This window comes from Branchiostoma belcheri, unplaced genomic scaffold (assembly GCF_001625305.1).
Source record: "Branchiostoma belcheri isolate BF01 breed outbred unplaced genomic scaffold, Haploidv18h27 scaffold266, whole genome shotgun sequence".
NCBI lineage: Eukaryota > Metazoa > Chordata > Leptocardii > Amphioxiformes > Branchiostomatidae > Branchiostoma > Branchiostoma belcheri.
The window spans coordinates 94,567-112,828 of record NW_017803872.1 but is presented as its reverse complement, the minus strand read 5'-3'; the positions used below and the strand labels follow the sequence as shown (position 1 = coordinate 112,828).

Sequence of the window (18,262 nt, the reverse complement as noted above, 5' to 3'; positions counted from 1 at the left end):
AGATGTTTTGGGTAACACCCACTACATTTAGATCTCACTAAAGGAATGTAGTGGAGGCTACCTGAAACGTCTGACCGTTTCAAAAAATCATACCCAGTTGCTTGAGTAGCTGTTTTTTGGGCATAGTTGAGATTATATGGCCCGTTCTCATTCAAATGTGCAAAATGCTGTCGCCACTCTTTACGACTAGATACGAGCCAAATCACGGACCTCATTACTGCTTTCTTCACTTTCCCACTACACTTACTATGTTTCACGAAAAATGTACCACTAGTTTTGGTTGATGACTTGGAAGAAATTGAATTATAGCCGCAAAATTGGAGAGTTCTGTAACCTCCGTTACCGCTCATTTTAGTATTATAAACGGTCGTGAAGTTTAGATAGAGCCACATGTCAGACAAGAAATTGTCGTTTTGACAACATTTTGCAAGTTGTCTGGGTTTCTAAGGGAAGAAAAAAGGAGTGTTCGCTGTCATTTTGTAGCCACCTTTGTTGAACAAAATATTTCACAGTCATGACTGTAACCTCCGTAACCATTGTTTATTACTTTAATTGTTAGTAGTAAACTTCATATGGTAAAGCTAAAAACTGTAGATTAAAGCTAAAAACTGTAGATTAAAGCTAAAAACTGTAGACAATATACTTTTTGGAGAAAAAAAGCCAAGTGAGATGTTATAACCTAGGTCACTGGTATTCTGTACATTTCAATGAGAATGAGCCATGTATGATATAAAGGAAGCACACAAGATGAAAGTCAAAGTCACCACCGTTTATTTGTCGAAAAAAAGTAGCTTCCAGAAAGAAATGCCTTTCTCTTTTTCATAACTCGTCAAAATTCCTTCAATAAATCGCAAAGTGGAATACATTTAGACCATTTTCAAGCTAAATTTAATAACAGTTTTAAAAAGATTTATATAGATCAAGCTGTTTCCACAATCTTTATACTCAATAAAACGTCACCATATCTTACACATGCAAACCTGTTTGCAATCTTATTGTCCATATTTGATATGAAGTTACTGATTTACACTGCAATAATATACACTCAGATCACTTAACCTAATACAGTTTTCGTCACATTTAAGCACTATATATATATAAAGGACTATAAATATAGAGAGTTCTGTCTTTATTCAAAAGTAGTAGATATATTTCCAGTGTTTCCACAAGTAGCTTAATATATGCACGACTTTTACATTAGGCTATCAAAGAAAGATTTGTCATTGCTAGATAATATTTTGAAGCGGACACATATTTGTATTCTTCCGCGAGACTTATTCCACACTAAAGAGACGATATTGTCTTACTTGTTGTATCATATAAGTAAATAATAAAACACCACATTATACTTATTTTGCTAGTGGTAAATATACAGATAAAGGCAGATATAAGTGCATGCATTCATAAATTGGCTGCTTAACTCTTGCTGCTAAAACTTGCTTGCTCTTCGTAGTAATTTTTACATGCAACTTTGAAAAAAAATGCAGTAAAGTCGTTCGTTTTCCACTGTCGACGTCACTGAGACTTTTGATAGACAAGATTTTGAAACACTCACTCACATACACACACATACACACACACACACACACACACACACACACACACACACACACACACACACACACACACACACACAAACACAGAGATAGATAGATGGAGAGAGTAGTCTAAGTCGATGGAGAGATCAACAGAGATATTGAGAGAGAAAGAGAGAGATTGAGAGGCAGAAAAGAGAGACACACACAGAGCAGAGCAGAGAAAGAGAGAATATTAGACTTTACATGGCGGTAGAGTCACCATTTCGCCGAAGCAAGTGATCATAATCCTCCTCTGGTATGTCGTTATTCCCATTGTTGATGACCCCACTGCTTTGGCGGTTGTTGTTGTGGTAATTATTGTTGTTGTTGTTGTTGATCGCTACGGGTCTGTTACCACCCAAATATCCTCTCAGCAGCGCAGCCTCAGTCCTTCGCGTTGACTGGAAAAGAAACAAAACATTCAAATACCACAGCTCTATAACAATTTGACTCAGTAGAACATGTATGGAAGACATGAATGAATGTAAAAGATGTCTACATCGTGTTGATGATTTTCTTTTTTGAACAGGGCAACAAAACGAAAAATATTCTGGATTAGGAAATCTATCTGATATTGAAGTTAACTGCGCTTTATTGGCACATTTTCGTCATCATTTCAAACTTGAAGCGTTTGAAATTATATTGCCAAAAAACAAGTGACGTGAGGCGTCTCTTCATTTTTGGGTACCACCCATAAATAGCTAGAACCAGACTACTATACAAAACAAGCAACCGTTTTCCGTCATTGTATTTTTGACTCGAAGAGATCAGTATTGGATAGGAATGCTCCATACCATTACTATGTTATTACGTAAAATGACTTGGATGCATTTGAAGTTATAGAATTTCAAAGTAAAAAGCTACTTTTCCTACCCGGTTGACTTGATCGAGCTTGGACAGGACACCCCCGACGTTCCCGTCATATGGTTCGGTCCGCGCCACGTAACGTTTCACCAGACGTTGGACAACCAACTGAGGAAAAAATAAAAGACAGCGAATATCAAACAAGCTCGAGCTTCTCGTGAGGGGATGTCTAAATTTTAAACACAATATCAAACCTGAACATTTCATGTAAATATTTTCTATGAGGATATCCGTACACTTTATGTGTTCTGTATACTGTGCAATAAATGACATGAGCCAAGACAGCAATAGGCCATACTGACTTAAATTATGGATGACATACTCTGGCGACACCAAAACTAATTCAAGAGGGCCAATGAAACATCCAGTCAAAAATGCTGCTACACCACAGAAGTACAGTTCCGTGGAGCTTCAGCAGCCTGTGTGCCGTCCTCCGTAGTTACCGCCGACTCCATATTGTCGCTAGCTACCATAGACTACGGAGGATGGCAACCTGGCCAGAGCCTCGATGGAAATGATTTTTTTTTAGAACAGGCAAAAATCATGACATCCATAAAACTAAATCAGTCGTAATTGCAAAAGGCGAGAATACAACGTATAACAGTAACATACCCTGTATCGTGCCTCATGGTCCCTCAGCCGTGGAATCTGTGAAAAAAAAAGGAAAATGTAACGAAAAGTGTAAAATGAATGAAATGTCATGTTGTTGACTGTAAATTGTGAGATATCTCTGTATACCTCGTATAGTAAGATACTACTAAATCTGTGCATGACCTGTCTAGTTTGTTGGAGCATAAATGCACAAAAAAAGGTCTTTCATTTATTCTTTAAAACTAACAAATACACATCCGTGAATAGTTTCATCAGAAGACAAGTAAAGAGACTCTTTTTACACAACCAATGGAATGCGTAGGAAGGTGACAGACACTGAAACGTCGGCTGAATAAGAGACTTGGTTGTGTAAAAAAGTCTCTTTACTTTATACACATATTCAATAATTACACATATCAATCAATTTACATTCAAAATAACATAAAAAGAGTCAACCTGTCCTGTCACTAGCTCGACAGGACAGTTCAGCCTCACCTTGGTGACGGGCACACGGCTGAACTTGGAGCAGCGGAAGGCGGTGACGGCTCGGGTCAGTCCGCGGGGGGTCGGCACCAGGTTGAAGGGGGCGGGCGGGTTCCACTGCTTACCGAAATACCGCAGCATGAACTTGGAGCGGACAAAAATCCAATCCTCTTTCTGAAAGGAAGTAAAATGCATCATTTATCTGATGCGAGCGTGCAAATAATTAAGTTTGGCAAAAAAGTTGCCTTCATTATGAAATCTTCGCGGTCATGAAGGTTGAACAAATGACTAAACACACAGAGTATGGTATGGCGAATAATAGACTCTTCATTTTCATTTCTTTACATTTTCTTCCTTTCCTTTGGAATGGATATTGGCATTCTTTTTTGTTGTTGCAAAATACGGTATATATTTGCTAATTTTGCATCTGCTTTGTATGATTTATATGGTCTTACAAAATGTATAGTATGGTCTTTTTTGAAACAAATGAAAATTCATGCGCTCCTGGATGTGATCCATATATGCAAATGAACATGGCCTAGAAATGTGACAGTAGCAGATCACGTAGTGGGTAGCAGCTCGGTTGTAAGGACAAGTGTGTATATGGCTCAATAAAACAATGCATTGTAAGTGATATTATAGAGACAAACTCTATAAGAAATGTGACAGGAAAACAGATGACGTTGAGAGCAACACCTTGGGTTTGTGGAAGGACCCCGCCAGCACGCCGATTATTCTCAAAGTAGGTGAACGACTCAATTAAAGAAGGGCACAAAATGTAATAAAGAGACTAAAACTCTATGTGACAGAACTGTAAAACAGATGACGTTGTGAGTAACACCTCGGGTTTGTGGAAGGACCCCGCCAGCACGCCGATGACGCTGAGCGCCAGGATCCACTGCAGCACGATGTACAGGAAGTAGATGGACACGCCCGTGCCGTACGTCATCAGGGAGCCGTAGCCAATCACCGTGCCGTTCCGGGTCAAGGTCAGGTCAAGGGGCGTGGCGTCGATGATGAAGAACCCAGAGAAGAACAAGGCACGCATGGAGTTCTCCATGCTTGGAACATAATATACATAGCGACAAATTTAGTATCATCATGGTGAATATGATTAAAAACTAGAAAGGCAGACTCGCGGGAGCAAATTCATCATATTCCAGTCCATATCCGTCATTATTACCAAAGTATAAATGGACTGTCTCTATACCAACCTTTACCAAATGGAATGTTTTCGTGTAGTCCTCAATACCCATAAAATATTCTCAAAACCCCCATACAGTGCTTTTCAGTATAAGGTGTTTTCGAAACCCCCATGTTGTGCCTTTCTATAGTTTTCATTTGTCCTTTGCTTGTTCTATTTATGTGATTTATTCTATGTCGGTGGCGGCATGAAAATAAGTTGAAAACTTGTCTTGTGATTAAATGTTGTAATACAAAAATGACATAACGAAATGTGTTCAAATTTCATCGCGGGACAAAATAGAAAGTGTACACGCCACACTTTCGAGAAGCCACGTGACAAGTCTCACTGGGTCAGTCTATTGAAGAAGACCACAGTGACTGGTCGAAAGATCTATTAAAGTGAGAACAATTCTTTGTGCTGGAACAAAAGTTTTAGCTTTGAACATGGACATGGACATGGACTCTAACTACCAACACCATCATTTAAATATTTGTAGACTTTTTAACATTAACAGCGCCACCTACGTGCCGAACGGATGAGGTGTATTGCAGGGCACGGCCCCCAGGGTGAAGCTGCTGTTGACGTAAGTCTCGTTCACGGTCACGTGATAGTCGGCGCCCTCGGTGCAGGTGATCTCGTGCCCAGTGGTGTAGTACCAGTACAGGTAATACAAGGCCCAGGCGAAGGAGAAAAGAACCAAGAAGTAGAGTAGAGCCAACATCAAGATGTTCCTCACCAAATCCTGAAACATAAAGTTAACTTTTTATTGAAGAAGATATTCGAATGACTGTAGGATAGAGCACTGAAGGTCCGTATCATGAAGAGTCTCGTTTTCGTGCAAGATCACGTACGTTCGCGTAGTGCTCTCGCGAGACCTGTTTTCAAAATGGCCGCGAAGATTGGAATTACGTCTATTAAACCAATGAAAATTAAACCATAAAACCATGGTGTTTACAAGTTTTTTTAGGACGGGGTCGAAAATCTCTCATAAAGAAGGCTCAATTTGTCTCTGTCTTAACTGCGGATGCAAAGTAACCCATTTGCAGTATCATATGCATTTCGCAAAGGAAAACGCCAGCTTTCAGCTGTCAAGGAGGTCATGTAACGAAAAACATCTGCGAACGCTACCAGATGTAGAAGTGATTAATGACTTTCTCACTTTGGGGCAGACAGAACCCAACCATATCCATTACAACCTAACCCAATGCTTTGGGGCCAAGTAGAAACACATACAGACACACAGACACACACACAGACATACCAAAAACAATACCTCCATTTTCATGGAGGTAACAACAGTAAAAACGCACCTTCAGAGCCATGAGGAAGGGTCCAATATGGCGGTTCAGAATACCGAACGGAATCATCCGGATGACGGACAAGATGATACAGGGCCCCATAAGAGCCTCGGCCACCAGAGCGGGGCTGAACGGATCCCAGTGAATCCGGAACCGCTCCCAGCTAGGCAACACGTTATAGTCCAGGAACTGGTACTGAAGGGGCAGAAATAATGTATCAACATTCAGACTATTTAACCAATAGGTTCTCGGATTCGCCCACTTCAGTTTTTTTCTGATTTGCAAAAAATAGGTGGAAAAGGATTAAGGTTCTAAATTAGCCTGTGTTACACTCTCGGCCGGAGGTTAATGACCCCCACCCCAAGACTGGAGGGCGGCAACTTCGGGGCGGCCGCGCCGGCCGCAAAGAGCGCGATCAGTCAGGCTAGGTTCTGAATCAACTCCAAAATGTTAATATTTTGGTCCCAACTGCTGAGGAAATCCTTGGCCATCCTTGTCTTCCCAGCTGTTACAGTTTTTCCAGCTGACAATGTAGTGCTTTGATAATTTCTAGAAATAGTTGTATTTTCTGGCAGTTTGAAGCTCCTTGATACATGTATAGAGTAAGTAACATATTTATTAGAAAATACAAGAATTTTACACTATGTTCCTTGTCGGATTCGGCCTGCCACTTAATTTTGAACACAAAATGCCCCAACACCTTAAAACACACAGAAAGCCAGCTGTTTAACGTCAACTGTATGTTGTACTAGTATTCCGACCCCAGGCGCTATGAAACCTGGGATTTTTTACCCGGGCCCATGGCGCTATGCATCCTGGGAATTGATGAATTTCACACTTCCCATAATGCCTGGTAAAGGTCACGGATATGAAGTATGACCACACCCTCCCCCTTCCTCGATGTAATATTTCCAACAAGTTCTATCGACAAACTGGTCAACTATATTGTTATATAGCATAAAACGCATGCCATAATTGCATTTTTGTTGGAATTAGAGAAAATGACGTACCTTCTATCGTTCTACCTTCAACCGAAGACTCTCCTACTCGCACGGTCGCATCACGTATATCCCTTTCTTACGTCATATCCCATCCATATCCGTGATCTTTACTAGGCATTATGGGAATTCGACGTGTGAAATTCATGAAAAAAAGTTCCACTCACCCGTCCGTACGACAGGCCCCGCAGCCCCACGATCGTGACGAGCAGGAACAACAGGACCATCTCCACCACGCCCCACACGCTGGCCAGGTGCCGCCGCGCGCCGTACCGCCACAGGTTCGTGCACATCTGTATCACCATACCTGCCGAACGACAAGGCAAGGATACGTTCAAATTTGCCAATCTATCAATCGCGAATCAGTGAGCGAAACAATAAGAAAACGAAGGTTGAGGTTCATCGGACACTGCTACAGAAGTGAGGATGAAATCATACACCAGTTATTACTATGGGAGCCCTCACATGGAAAAAGAAGTCGAGGTCGTCCAACAAGAAACTATATTAACCAATGAATGGACGACACCCAGCTCGACAGGAAAAACCTAATGGTAGAAATGAAGGATAGGAGATGGAGAGCAGTCATTGGAACCGAGGGAAGCTCGACCTAGTGAGTGAGTGAGTGATCAATCGTAGTTATACGAGTTTTTTTTTATTTAATCTATCCTTAGAAGCCACAAACGCAATGTCGTTGTTGAACAAGAACAACGAAGAGACTTTCTTTAGGTTACCACGCGAATGAATGAATGAATGAATGAAGACCTTTATTGTACATTTTCCCCCCTGGACCATGATCATGTTATAACGTATATAGTATGTATAATATAAACGTCTATTATTTAGTACTTTCGACTTCCTATTGCTTCTTGGTAATTGTATAAACTTAGCAATCTTAAAATTTTAGTATTCCTCCTTTGTTATATAAATGTTTTAAGACTTTGTACGTTCGAAGTTTTTTTTTGTAGAGTCCATTCCGCGTCACCGAGTGGGTTTTTTCTCCATGTTTCTAATACGTTTGAATCATTTAGAAGAAAAGAATACCCCAGTAACAAAAGTTCTAAATTTTTCAAAAATTTGAAAATGAGAATTTGAATATATTTGAATTCATTTATATATTTCTGAAACATTTTGAAAGTGACTGTACAAAGATCTCTTTATTTAGAATAAATTTGAACTCCCCATGTGTTTCTTTCACTATTCGAAATATTTAGAAATATTTCAAACAAATGACCAAATGGTAGATGTGGGTAATTGCCCCCATAAAAGTAGGTGCTAATCCTACTCTTTTGTATTCTTCTGTATATTTTTAGATTTCACTGCTGGACACTGGTGGCTCTTTTGTTGTAAGGCATCAATGCCTGACACCCAGGCAGTCTACCCTGTACTTCACAGGGATGTGTGAATTACTTCCTTCCCATCCCACTGACCTATTTACAAAATGTTAGAAATAATTCGAAATAGTGGTAAAAAATGGTAGAGTGCTGTTAGAATTATTCAGAAACTATTTGAAATGTCATAATCCACATCAGGAATATTTCAAACGTTTTAGAAAACCAGGGAATTATTTAGAATATTGACAAGATGTTCAAATTATTTCCAAATTATGAAATTTCTTAGACAAACAATTACAAAGAATTCAAAACATTTCTAAATAATGACAATAACAACCCACTCGGTGACGCGGAATTGACTCTATTTTCAACCTTTATTTGTAATCGTTATGGATTTCGGATACAAAGGCAATGACAATAGATTTGGAAGGAACTTGTCTACATTGAAGCATGACGTTAAGAATAGCAAACTTAGTCAACATTTCAAGAAAATGTACATCTATTACCACTGTAATCGTACACACAACTTACCTGCGATCCAAACAAGAAGGATCCATTCTGCAATAGAGGGGGGTGAAGCTCGCGACTGTCGGTTGAGAGTGTCCAACAGCGTGGCTTCACTGCTGTCCACACGGAAGGTGGCCAACATGAGGAGAACTATAAACCACAGTCTCAATCCGATCTCACAGATGTACCTAAAAAGAGATGTAGGATATATTGTAGAACGTTATTGACACATCAAAAGTACAGCGACTTTGCTGAGATCTAGAACTATGATACAGTTGATGATACAGAAACCTGGCTACAAAAGAATTGACCTGCCTACAAGACTATGGATGAATCAACATTCTGAATTATTTGGCGTGCCATATAAGTTTGACTTGACAGTGAAGGCTACTGGCAATAACAAACTAAATTCAGCACCAAGGACAGAGGCTACTCGCCATGACAGTTGAGTTCTGAGGCTGTTGTTTCGTGCTACCTATTGTAATTACGATCTTTGGTGCCAGGACGCAATACTAGCATATTTTTTCTATATCATTATTTTACAAACTTGTTTGTTTAGTACCGGTGCAATAGTTCAATTGGTAGAGTGCTCGCTTTGTAACCGGGAGGTCGTGAGTTCAAACCCCAGCGGGGTCATACCAAAGACTTTAAAAAATGGTACACACTTCTTTCTCTGCTTAGCACTCAGCACATATGAGAAAGAGTGTGGGAAGGTCAAACACACAGCACTACCAGCGGACTAGCCCCCTGCTGTAGTGCCCTGCACAACTGTGTGTCGCCCAAGGGCTACGGAAATGGACATGGGCACCAAAACCCTATGCTCTGCATGGAGCACGGGTAGACCTTTTTTGTTTAGTAGGAGGTGCATTATCTCTAAGTTACCTTGGTTTTGTATCGATTTAATTAGGCCCCACCTGGTAACGGGAGTTGCGATGAACTCTCCGACGTAAGACTTGGCCTCCATGCGGTAGACGATGATGAGGAGCGGGCAGACGGCGGACACCAGCAGCCCGAACAGCAGCTGCACAAGGATCGGCGCCCGGTTCCACCACTTCACCTTCTCCGCCCACATCGAAAGCAGCAGGCCCTGAGACACGTCCTTGTTCACAAACTGTCGGGGACAAGACAGGCGTTAAAGGCATGCAATGTCATTTCAGAGCGACAAAATTGGATATTTAAAGGCAATTTTCTGGTCATCAATTCTTCTAAATGTAGTTGAAGCAATATGGACGACAGCAGGCCCTGGGACACGTCCTTGTTCACAAACTGTCAGGGACAAACACAGGCGTTAAATCTACTTCGAGATTTTGGTATTTGGTTGATGTTATTACATGGATGACATCCTAGGGGAACCCCAAAACTGATTCAAGCGTGCGGATAAAAAAGTTTGGGAAGAAAACTTGCCTTCATTATAAAATGGACGTGCATGGTCATGAAGGTTGAACAAATGACTAAACACACAGAGTATGACGAAAAAAAAAGATTCCTCATTTTCATGTCTTCACATTTTCTTCTTTTGATTTTGGTATTCTACGACATTAGTATCATTTTTCCAATATTTTCTTTGCGAATTAAGCATGTATTTGCTCCTTTTGCAGCTACTTTTGTGCAATTTGTTTGGAAACGGACGAAAATTCATACTCTTTAAGCAGAGGTTTGGGTTTGAGCGTGTTTTTTTTACTTTTATCAGGCTTTCTTTTTTGCACTTGTATCTTTTTTTACGCCAACAAAAAGATACCAGTGCAGAAAACAAAGCCCGGTAAACAGAACCTAAAAAGTTCTGCTTGGAGAGTAGAAAGTTCATGCGCGTGGATGTCCTTCATATAATCAAATGAACACAGCATAGAATAAGTAAAAAATGATAGCTCATTCAAGCCCAAACCACACCCACCCGTATCTGGTTATTGGAGGCGGCCAGCTGCATGGTCTGCATACACAGCCCCTTGGCGCCCTCCCGGTCCTTACTCCAGTCCTCTCCGCTCATCACCGTCACCAGCTCGTCCACGTCCTGCACCTGCCCCAGCAGGTCTGCCGCGAAGTCCCCGCACTGGTCCGCCAGGGCACGGTACTCGTGCGCGTGCTGGGGGTCCAGCTGCATCATCTGGGACAGGCAGAAGGCCGTTCTCATTGTACCATAACGAGATACAATTTCTACTTGACTGTACATTATATGAAGATGAACGCCAAGAGCTATTCGATCGATACTTTACAATTAGACAAGATATGTAAGAAAATGTCAAAGCAGGACACGTTTAAACACTTGATGTCATGCAAGAACGAATGTACAGTAGACAAGCTATATAATTATGTTTCCAGATGTTTTAAAAAGAGAGAAGAAGGGCAACTAACAGTAGATGGTAGGTAGTATATAGTATTGTTGTAATAAATAGTCTCCTAGCACTTAGCATTAGAATATAGCGTTCCAGTACAATACTCATATTTTTTATCCTCTCGACCACATTTGGTCATATTTGTGCATTTAGTACACATGGGCAAGGACATGCAATAAAGATTCATATCATTGAAATGTACGGAAACTGGTAACGAAGATTACAACATCTCACTTTTCTGTTTTTCTCTAAAATGATCTACAGTTTTTGGTTGTTAAATCTTTTCAAATGGCACTGGCCGTATACAATACGGAATTTAGCGTCATGGTATTCCTGATTTGATGTTTTTATCTTATTCTCATATACTACACACACAGAGAAGGTTACCGACAATAACATACCGAATTCAGCACCAAGGACATAGGCTACGCGCCATGACAGTTGAGTTCTGAGGCTGTAGTTTCTTAATATCTATTGTAAATACGATTTTCGTGGTAACCCTGATTTGATATTTTTTTACTCTCACATACTAAACACAGTGAAGGCTACCGATAATAACAAACAGGGGTGGCTACAAATGACAGCGAAAATTTGTTTGGATTGCTATCCACCTTGCACCGGTGCAATAGCTCAATTGGTAGAGTGCTCGCTTTGTAACCGGGAGGTCTTGAGTTCAAACCCCGGCCGGGTCATACCAAAGACTTTAAAAATGGTACACACTTCTTTCTCTGCTTAGTACTCGGCACATATGAGAATGAGTGTGGGAAGGTCAAACACACAGCACTACCAGCGGACTAGCCCCCTGCTGTAGTGCATTGCATTGCACAACTGTGTGTCGCCCAAGGGCTACAGAAATGGATATGGGCACCACACTACGCTCTGCATAAGGGCACGGGAGACCTTTCCTTTCCTTTCTTTTCCTTTCTATCCACCATGGGAAGCACCAGATCATAGCACGGTTACTTACCTCGTTCAGTTCCCCGGTAAGCCCGAAGGCTGTCTGGAAGGGGTCGGCGCTGGTGAGACTGATGTAGTACGGACTGCACAGGGCACGGAGGATGTTCAGCCTCGTGCTCGTCTGGATCAGCACTCTCTGACCAATCAGGGCCTAGATAGGGTTAAAAGCATCCAATGAAATTTCAGGACACCAAACAAAAAATATGAGGAAATCTGATCTGCCTCGTGCTTGTCTGGATCATGACTCCTCTCTGACCAATCAGCGCCTTGATAGAGTTAAAGGCATCCAATGAAATTTCAGGGTGGAAAATAATATGGATGAGGAAATCTGAACAGCCTCGTGCTCGTCTGGATCAGGACTCACTGGCCAATCAGAGCCTAAATAGGATTAAAGGCATCAAATGCAATTTCAGGGCGGAAAAAATATGAATGAGGAAATTTGATCAGCCTCGTGCTTGTCTGGATCAGCACTCTCTGGCCAATCAGCGCCATGATAGAGTTAAAGGCATCCAATGAAATTATAGGGCGGAAAAATATGGATGAGGAAATCTGATCAGCCTCGTGCTTGTCTGGATCAGCACTCTCTGACCAATCAGCGCCATGATAGAGTTAAAGGCATCCAATGAAATTATAGGGCGGAAAAATATGGATGAGGAAATCTGATCAGCCTCGTGCTCGTCTGGATCAGCACTCTCTGACCAATCAGAGCCTATATAGGGTTTTAAGGCATCCAATGAAATTTCAGGGTGGAAAAACAATATTCTGGATATTCTGGATGAGGAAATCTGTCCAATATTGACATATACTGCCGTTCCTGAGCACATGTTTGTCATTGTTTCACATTTGAAGCGTTTGAAATTGCCAAAAATCAAGGTACGTAAACCGTTTGATGTGGCAACGAACGTATACAAGACGGAATTTAGCGTCGTGGTTATCATGAATTGATGTATTATTTACTCCCATATACTACACACACAGTGAAGGCTACCGGCTATAACACACCGAATTCAGCACCAAGGACAGAGGCTACCTTCCATGACAGTAGAGTTGTAAAGGCTATATATACAGTTTCGTGATATCTATTCTAATTATTTGAATTAAAAATACATTAATTATAAATTACTAATAGATTAGTAATAGATTAATAATGAATTAATAATAAATAGAAAATATCGAGCTGGACTTACCGGAGGAGGGGTGATGGTGTAGTGATGGAACAGCAGGAGCCGCATGACCTTGTAGTCATTCCGCTGTGCTGCCAGCACGAGCGGCGTCACTTCCGGCGGGAATGTGCTGTCTTTGGGGGACATCGGAGGTCCCTGCTCGAGAACAAAAGGTGTAAATACACATAATTCCGCAGCAAGTAAATTTAATGGATGACATCCTCCAAGGCAGGCCCAGAAAAAAATAACAAGGCGGGCCCAGAAAAAACATTTCGACATCATAAACTTTGTTAAACAAGAAATGATTCCTACATTGTGCTACGTTTACTGAAAACTATAATTACAGCATCCATTTCTCACTAAAGCAACATTAAAAAATAAGTTTTTAATCATTGTACGAATGGTTTTGATTCAGTGGAAACATCACATATACACATCCAGCATCACATCTAAAAGGAATGAAATACATCACTGCATCTAAGTAAAAGACAAAACAATAAATTGTCTTTTGTCTCCTATCTTCATATCTATCTGTCATCCACGTTCCGGCACGACAACAGACATTTTTGCCCATTTTCGGCATGATTTGACCACTGTCAGAGGGCAACAAAATTTCTTTTTTCTTCATACGGGCGGACGGGGAGAGACACAAGTTATCTGGCACGTATATCCGGCTACTACGGTCATGTGTCTCTGAAGTCACGTTCCAAGAGTAGACGGGTCCATTCCGTGAACAAGGTTGATGGAGTCAACCGAAAATTTGGGGTAAGTCCCAATTCTGTAGTCTAAGTGTTGGAAGTTGAAGCTTAGTCTTTATTTCATAACTTCCTCGTGTGTTTTAGTGTAAGCAAACTTTACTTTTTGCCGTTTGCCACATTGGCATATTCTATCCTAATGATATTTTAGCAACGAAATTATGTATCCATACATTGTGTATAAAATACGTTTTGGGCACATCACGTCAGTTTGACACGTCAATGACACATGACTAAACCCCTCATGAATAAATAATGTCATTGTAACAAAAGGTTACATTCTGCCTAATGAGAAAATAATTTCCATAGGGTCCCTGATCTTATGTCATAGTTCAGACAGGTGGAATTGAGTTTTTGCTCTCCAAGCAGAGGTTTGGGTACAAAAATCTTACATAATGCCCCTTTAAAGGCATCCAATGCAGCATCAGGGCAGCAAAACTGGAAATATTCTGAATAAAGCAATCTTTGTGATATTGACACATACTGCTTCACATTAGCACATTTGAATCAGCATTTCATATTTTGTGCATTTAAAACTGCAGAAACAAGCGCCAAGATGAGTCCTTTATTTTCTGGGCGGTACCCTAAATATCAGCCAAGGACCCTTCTAAGTTCTAGTAACCATTTTCTGTCAGAATTTGGTGAATTTTTTGCTCCATGATCTAATGTACACTGGGATAGTGTGGCTCCAACTCAGTATATGTAGATAAATGACTAGAATATTTATTGGAAATACATCCGCCAATCAGAGCTAGAAGGAGAATTTAGGCCCATTAACACATGTAGTATTTGGACTTCTATATCTAATTGACTCAAGTAGAGCTAGAAGCCCTTGATATATCCAATGTAAGTCTGAGTGAGTTGCATAGTTTTGAAGTTGTACATAGGGGGTAACAACGTAGAGCCTCTGAGAACACTTACAGTGTTGCTGGTGCTCTTGGTGTAGCGGATGAGTCTCTCCACCAGACGACAGTTGCTGCGGTCCACTGCGAACAGAAGCGAGTTGCCCAGGTTGACGTTGAAGTACAACAGTAGTTCTACCACATCTTCGTGCTGGTTACACACCGCAAGCTCTATCGCCGTGCGACCCACCTGCAAAGAAAAACAGACAACGTTAGGCCACTCTGGCTTAAGGTAGTGTATAATGGTGCCTGAGGACTTTGGGGACATCTTAGAAATACTAGTTAGAATTACTTTTGGTCATTGAATTTTTTCATATAAGTACCTTATTGCAAGACAATAATTTATGCAAATTTTTATGACGTCACGATGACGTAATCTGGAGTTATGAGCCACGCCCCCTTTTTAGAAAAATCAATTTTCCTGGCCAGTGCTTTGGTTTTCATTGACCATATTTTGTAGAGAGGCGCACAATAGTGATAGCAAAAAACGTACGTCAGGATTTTTTTCTATCTTTAAATGTTGATATTATGAATGACATCCGCACGCGCATTAATTTTCGACTGATCTGAAAAGAGGACCTCGTCCGAGGCTCTGGTCTGGGTGTCATCCTCCGTAGTCCATGGTAGCTAGCGGAGTACCTACGGAGGATGGTACCCAGGCTACCGAGGTTCCATGGAACCCAAGAACTCAGTACAGTGAAGACTCATAGATGCCGCAAAGGGCCAGCATGTGCCGACTTGTCGTATCTAAAGTATGCAATACCGCAAATTGACGATGCCAGCTTTGTATTCCTGTGGTTTAGCAGCATTTATTTGACTGGGATCTTTTTATTCAGTCCCACACAGTCACACACAAGATCGGTGACACCGGGCAGGATCCGAACCCGGGACATCTTGGGCCTGGGCCGAACACGCTACCACTACGCCACACGACCCCACGTTAGATTCAGTACAAGTGTGTTATTGTCACAATATAGCACTGTAGAAGCAAATGTAAAATGGAAAAAATTGTAACAACTAGGAAGACAAGGTCTTTCCTTAACTGTCGGGGCCAAAATATGAGCATTTTTTACTTGATTCAGAACCTGAACTTCCTGAAATCAGAAAAAAAGTGAGCGAATACGAGAACCAACTAATTAAATTGATGTGGCCTAAATAAATAAAAAAAAGATGCAAACGTTTGTTGGAACTTACATCGTCGCTGGTGTTGATGTCGAACTCGTGCCTGACGGCGTTACGCTCCAACAGGGCCCGGGTCTTCTCCACGTCTCCGTTCTGCACGGCGAACAGGAACTGTCCCTTCGGGTCCTTGATGTCCGTATCCTGGACATTGTCCGGGAGGCTGGTGGACGGTGTTTTTATTATCAATCATTCCATCTTTAATTATGAAGGAAAATATATTGTTTTTGCTCTGTTTCGTCCTCTCCAAACACCAAAGGTCAATGACCTGAACTAGACGGCTGTGACGATGGTAACTGGTGTTGGGTTACACCGTGTTGCAATTTTATAGCAGGATGGATTTAGATTCCTAGATCCTGTCTGACCATATATATATATGAATGTGTTTGAGTGAGAATTAACAGTCTAAGATAAGACCACAAGCGAAGGTAAACATTATGCATTTGCTTTGCAAATGTTACCTTTCTAATTGTTCGTTACCTTCGCCAAGAGGCGTTCGTGTGTGTGTGTGTGTTTGTGTGTGTGAACACGATAACTCATTTGCATAATTTATGAAGAAATTCTAGATTAGCAATTTTTCATTAGACAAGACTTTCATTAGGTGAATAACATGATCAACTGATATAATTCATGCAAATGGGGACCTTCAGATCTTGTTTTCATGATTTAAGAAAATCATTTAAAATTCGTCAACATTCGTCAAGGCCCAAGAGTAATATCATTTGGCGAAGGTATGGGATCGTGGAACTCTAGTTTTAGAATCATATCAGAAACTAATTATTCAGCACCGTGTTCAAAATACACCCTTACTTTCCCTTACTATTCACCGCCAAGTCAAAACAATATTTTACTTCTGAAATCAAAGAACCCAAATATCATAGACGAAGTAGGTAAATTTGTCTTCCATTGCCTCAAGAGACGATGTCAAACACAACAAAACTAGTACATCGTATGTTGTAGAATGTAGTATAACTTTGCACACTACATTGTCTCTCTTATCATTGTATCTCTTATACATGTTGTTCGTATTTGCAATTAGTCCTCGGGCATGTATTTGCAATAAACTAAAGGCATTGTGACGGCATTGTGACAAAGGCATGGTGACGGCACACTCAACAACATATTTTCATGAAAATTAGAACCTCTTAAAAATAAATGTAATAAGATATTCTCTGGAAGATTGTGAATATCAGTAACGGAAGTTCCTACCTGGTGTACGGTTTTAACATGATCTCAGTCGGGTCTGCGTAGTCAGGCTGCGGCAGGTTGTCCAGCGGCATGTTGTTCGGGCTTGCCTCGGGCAGGGCAGCGTACGTTCCCGAAGGGGCACCTGTTGGCGGCCCGGCGCCACCGGTTTGAACTAACGGGAGGAACTGTTGACGATCCAAAGGTGCATCTGTGTCATCATCATTCTTGTCGTCTTCCTCTTTCTCTGACTTCTTGTCGTCTTCTTCTGTCTTCTTGTCACCTTTTTTCTCTCCTTGTTTGTTGTCCTTTTCGTCGTCGGAGTCACCCTGACGATGCAGATCGGGTAGGTTTTCTTCGTTCACCACTCTCACGGGGACGCCCAGGTTCTGTAGGATCTTCGCCCGTTTGTTGTTCGCAGTATCGGGGATGTCGCTGAACGTGGAGTCGATGGACCGGTTGTCAATGTCGTCGTCCTTGGTAGACGCGATGCTCTCCGGGGCCTTCTTCTTGGGTGTGCCCCTTGATGGCTTATGCCCTAATGCTGTTTTCGGTCGAAGTGGCCTCTCGTACCGAGGAGGCTTGGGGTCCGCGTTGGTCTCATCAACGGACTCATAATCCACTGGTGGTAAGTCGTCCGGTTGCGGGATTGGTTGGCTTTGGGTGGGCGCAGGAGCCTGGTACGGCGCGGTGCTGGGGACAGGAGGCGGCCCTTGAATTGACGGTGGGTGCCTACCGGGCCAGCCTTGCGGGTTCTGCGGCGCGGAATCCCGAGCATCCCCGTATATCGACTCCATATCGTCGTTCCCCGGACTCCAGACGAAGCCTTCTTTCGGCCCGAAGCGGAGAGAGCTGGACGTTACAGACCCGCGGCCCAGCGAGTCCTGGTCGGCAGCACGAGGTGGTCGGACCGGGCGCCTGACGTGGCTCCCGCGGAAGCCATCGTCCCAATCCAT

General features: G+C 41.8%; 1 protein-coding gene across 1 annotated transcript; it reads right to left on the bottom strand.

The window, feature by feature from the left end:
- Window positions 1-1,777: 1,777 nt before the first annotated feature.
- On the bottom strand, window positions 1,778-18,262 carry LOC109472092 (transient receptor potential-gamma protein-like). The gene is made up of 14 exons (XM_019771663.1): window positions 17,331-18,262; window positions 16,137-16,284; window positions 14,962-15,132; window positions 13,310-13,441; window positions 12,133-12,273; window positions 10,727-10,936; window positions 9,750-9,946; window positions 8,860-9,023; window positions 7,165-7,304; window positions 6,012-6,194; window positions 5,226-5,443; window positions 4,357-4,576; window positions 2,451-2,549; window positions 1,778-1,978 (listed from the first exon to the last, which is right to left on the bottom strand). The coding sequence occupies exons 1-14, from the start codon at window positions 18,260-18,262 to the stop codon at window positions 1,778-1,780; spliced, it is 3,156 nt and encodes a 1,051-aa protein (XP_019627222.1).

Excerpts from the sequence above, each read along its gene's own strand:
- LOC109472092 (XM_019771663.1), bottom strand. The coding sequence starts at position 18,262 with ATGGATTGGGACGATGGCTTCCGCGGGAGCCACGTCAGGCGCCCGGTC. Across the intron at positions 10,937-12,132 it reads TTACCGGGGAACTGAACGAG|ATGATGCAGCTGGACCCCCA; the intron begins GTAAGTAACCGT and ends TGCCTGTCCCAG. Across the intron at positions 5,444-6,011 it reads CCTTCCTCATGGCTCTGAAG|GATTTGGTGAGGAACATCTT; the intron begins GTGCGTTTTTAC and ends TTTATGTTTCAG.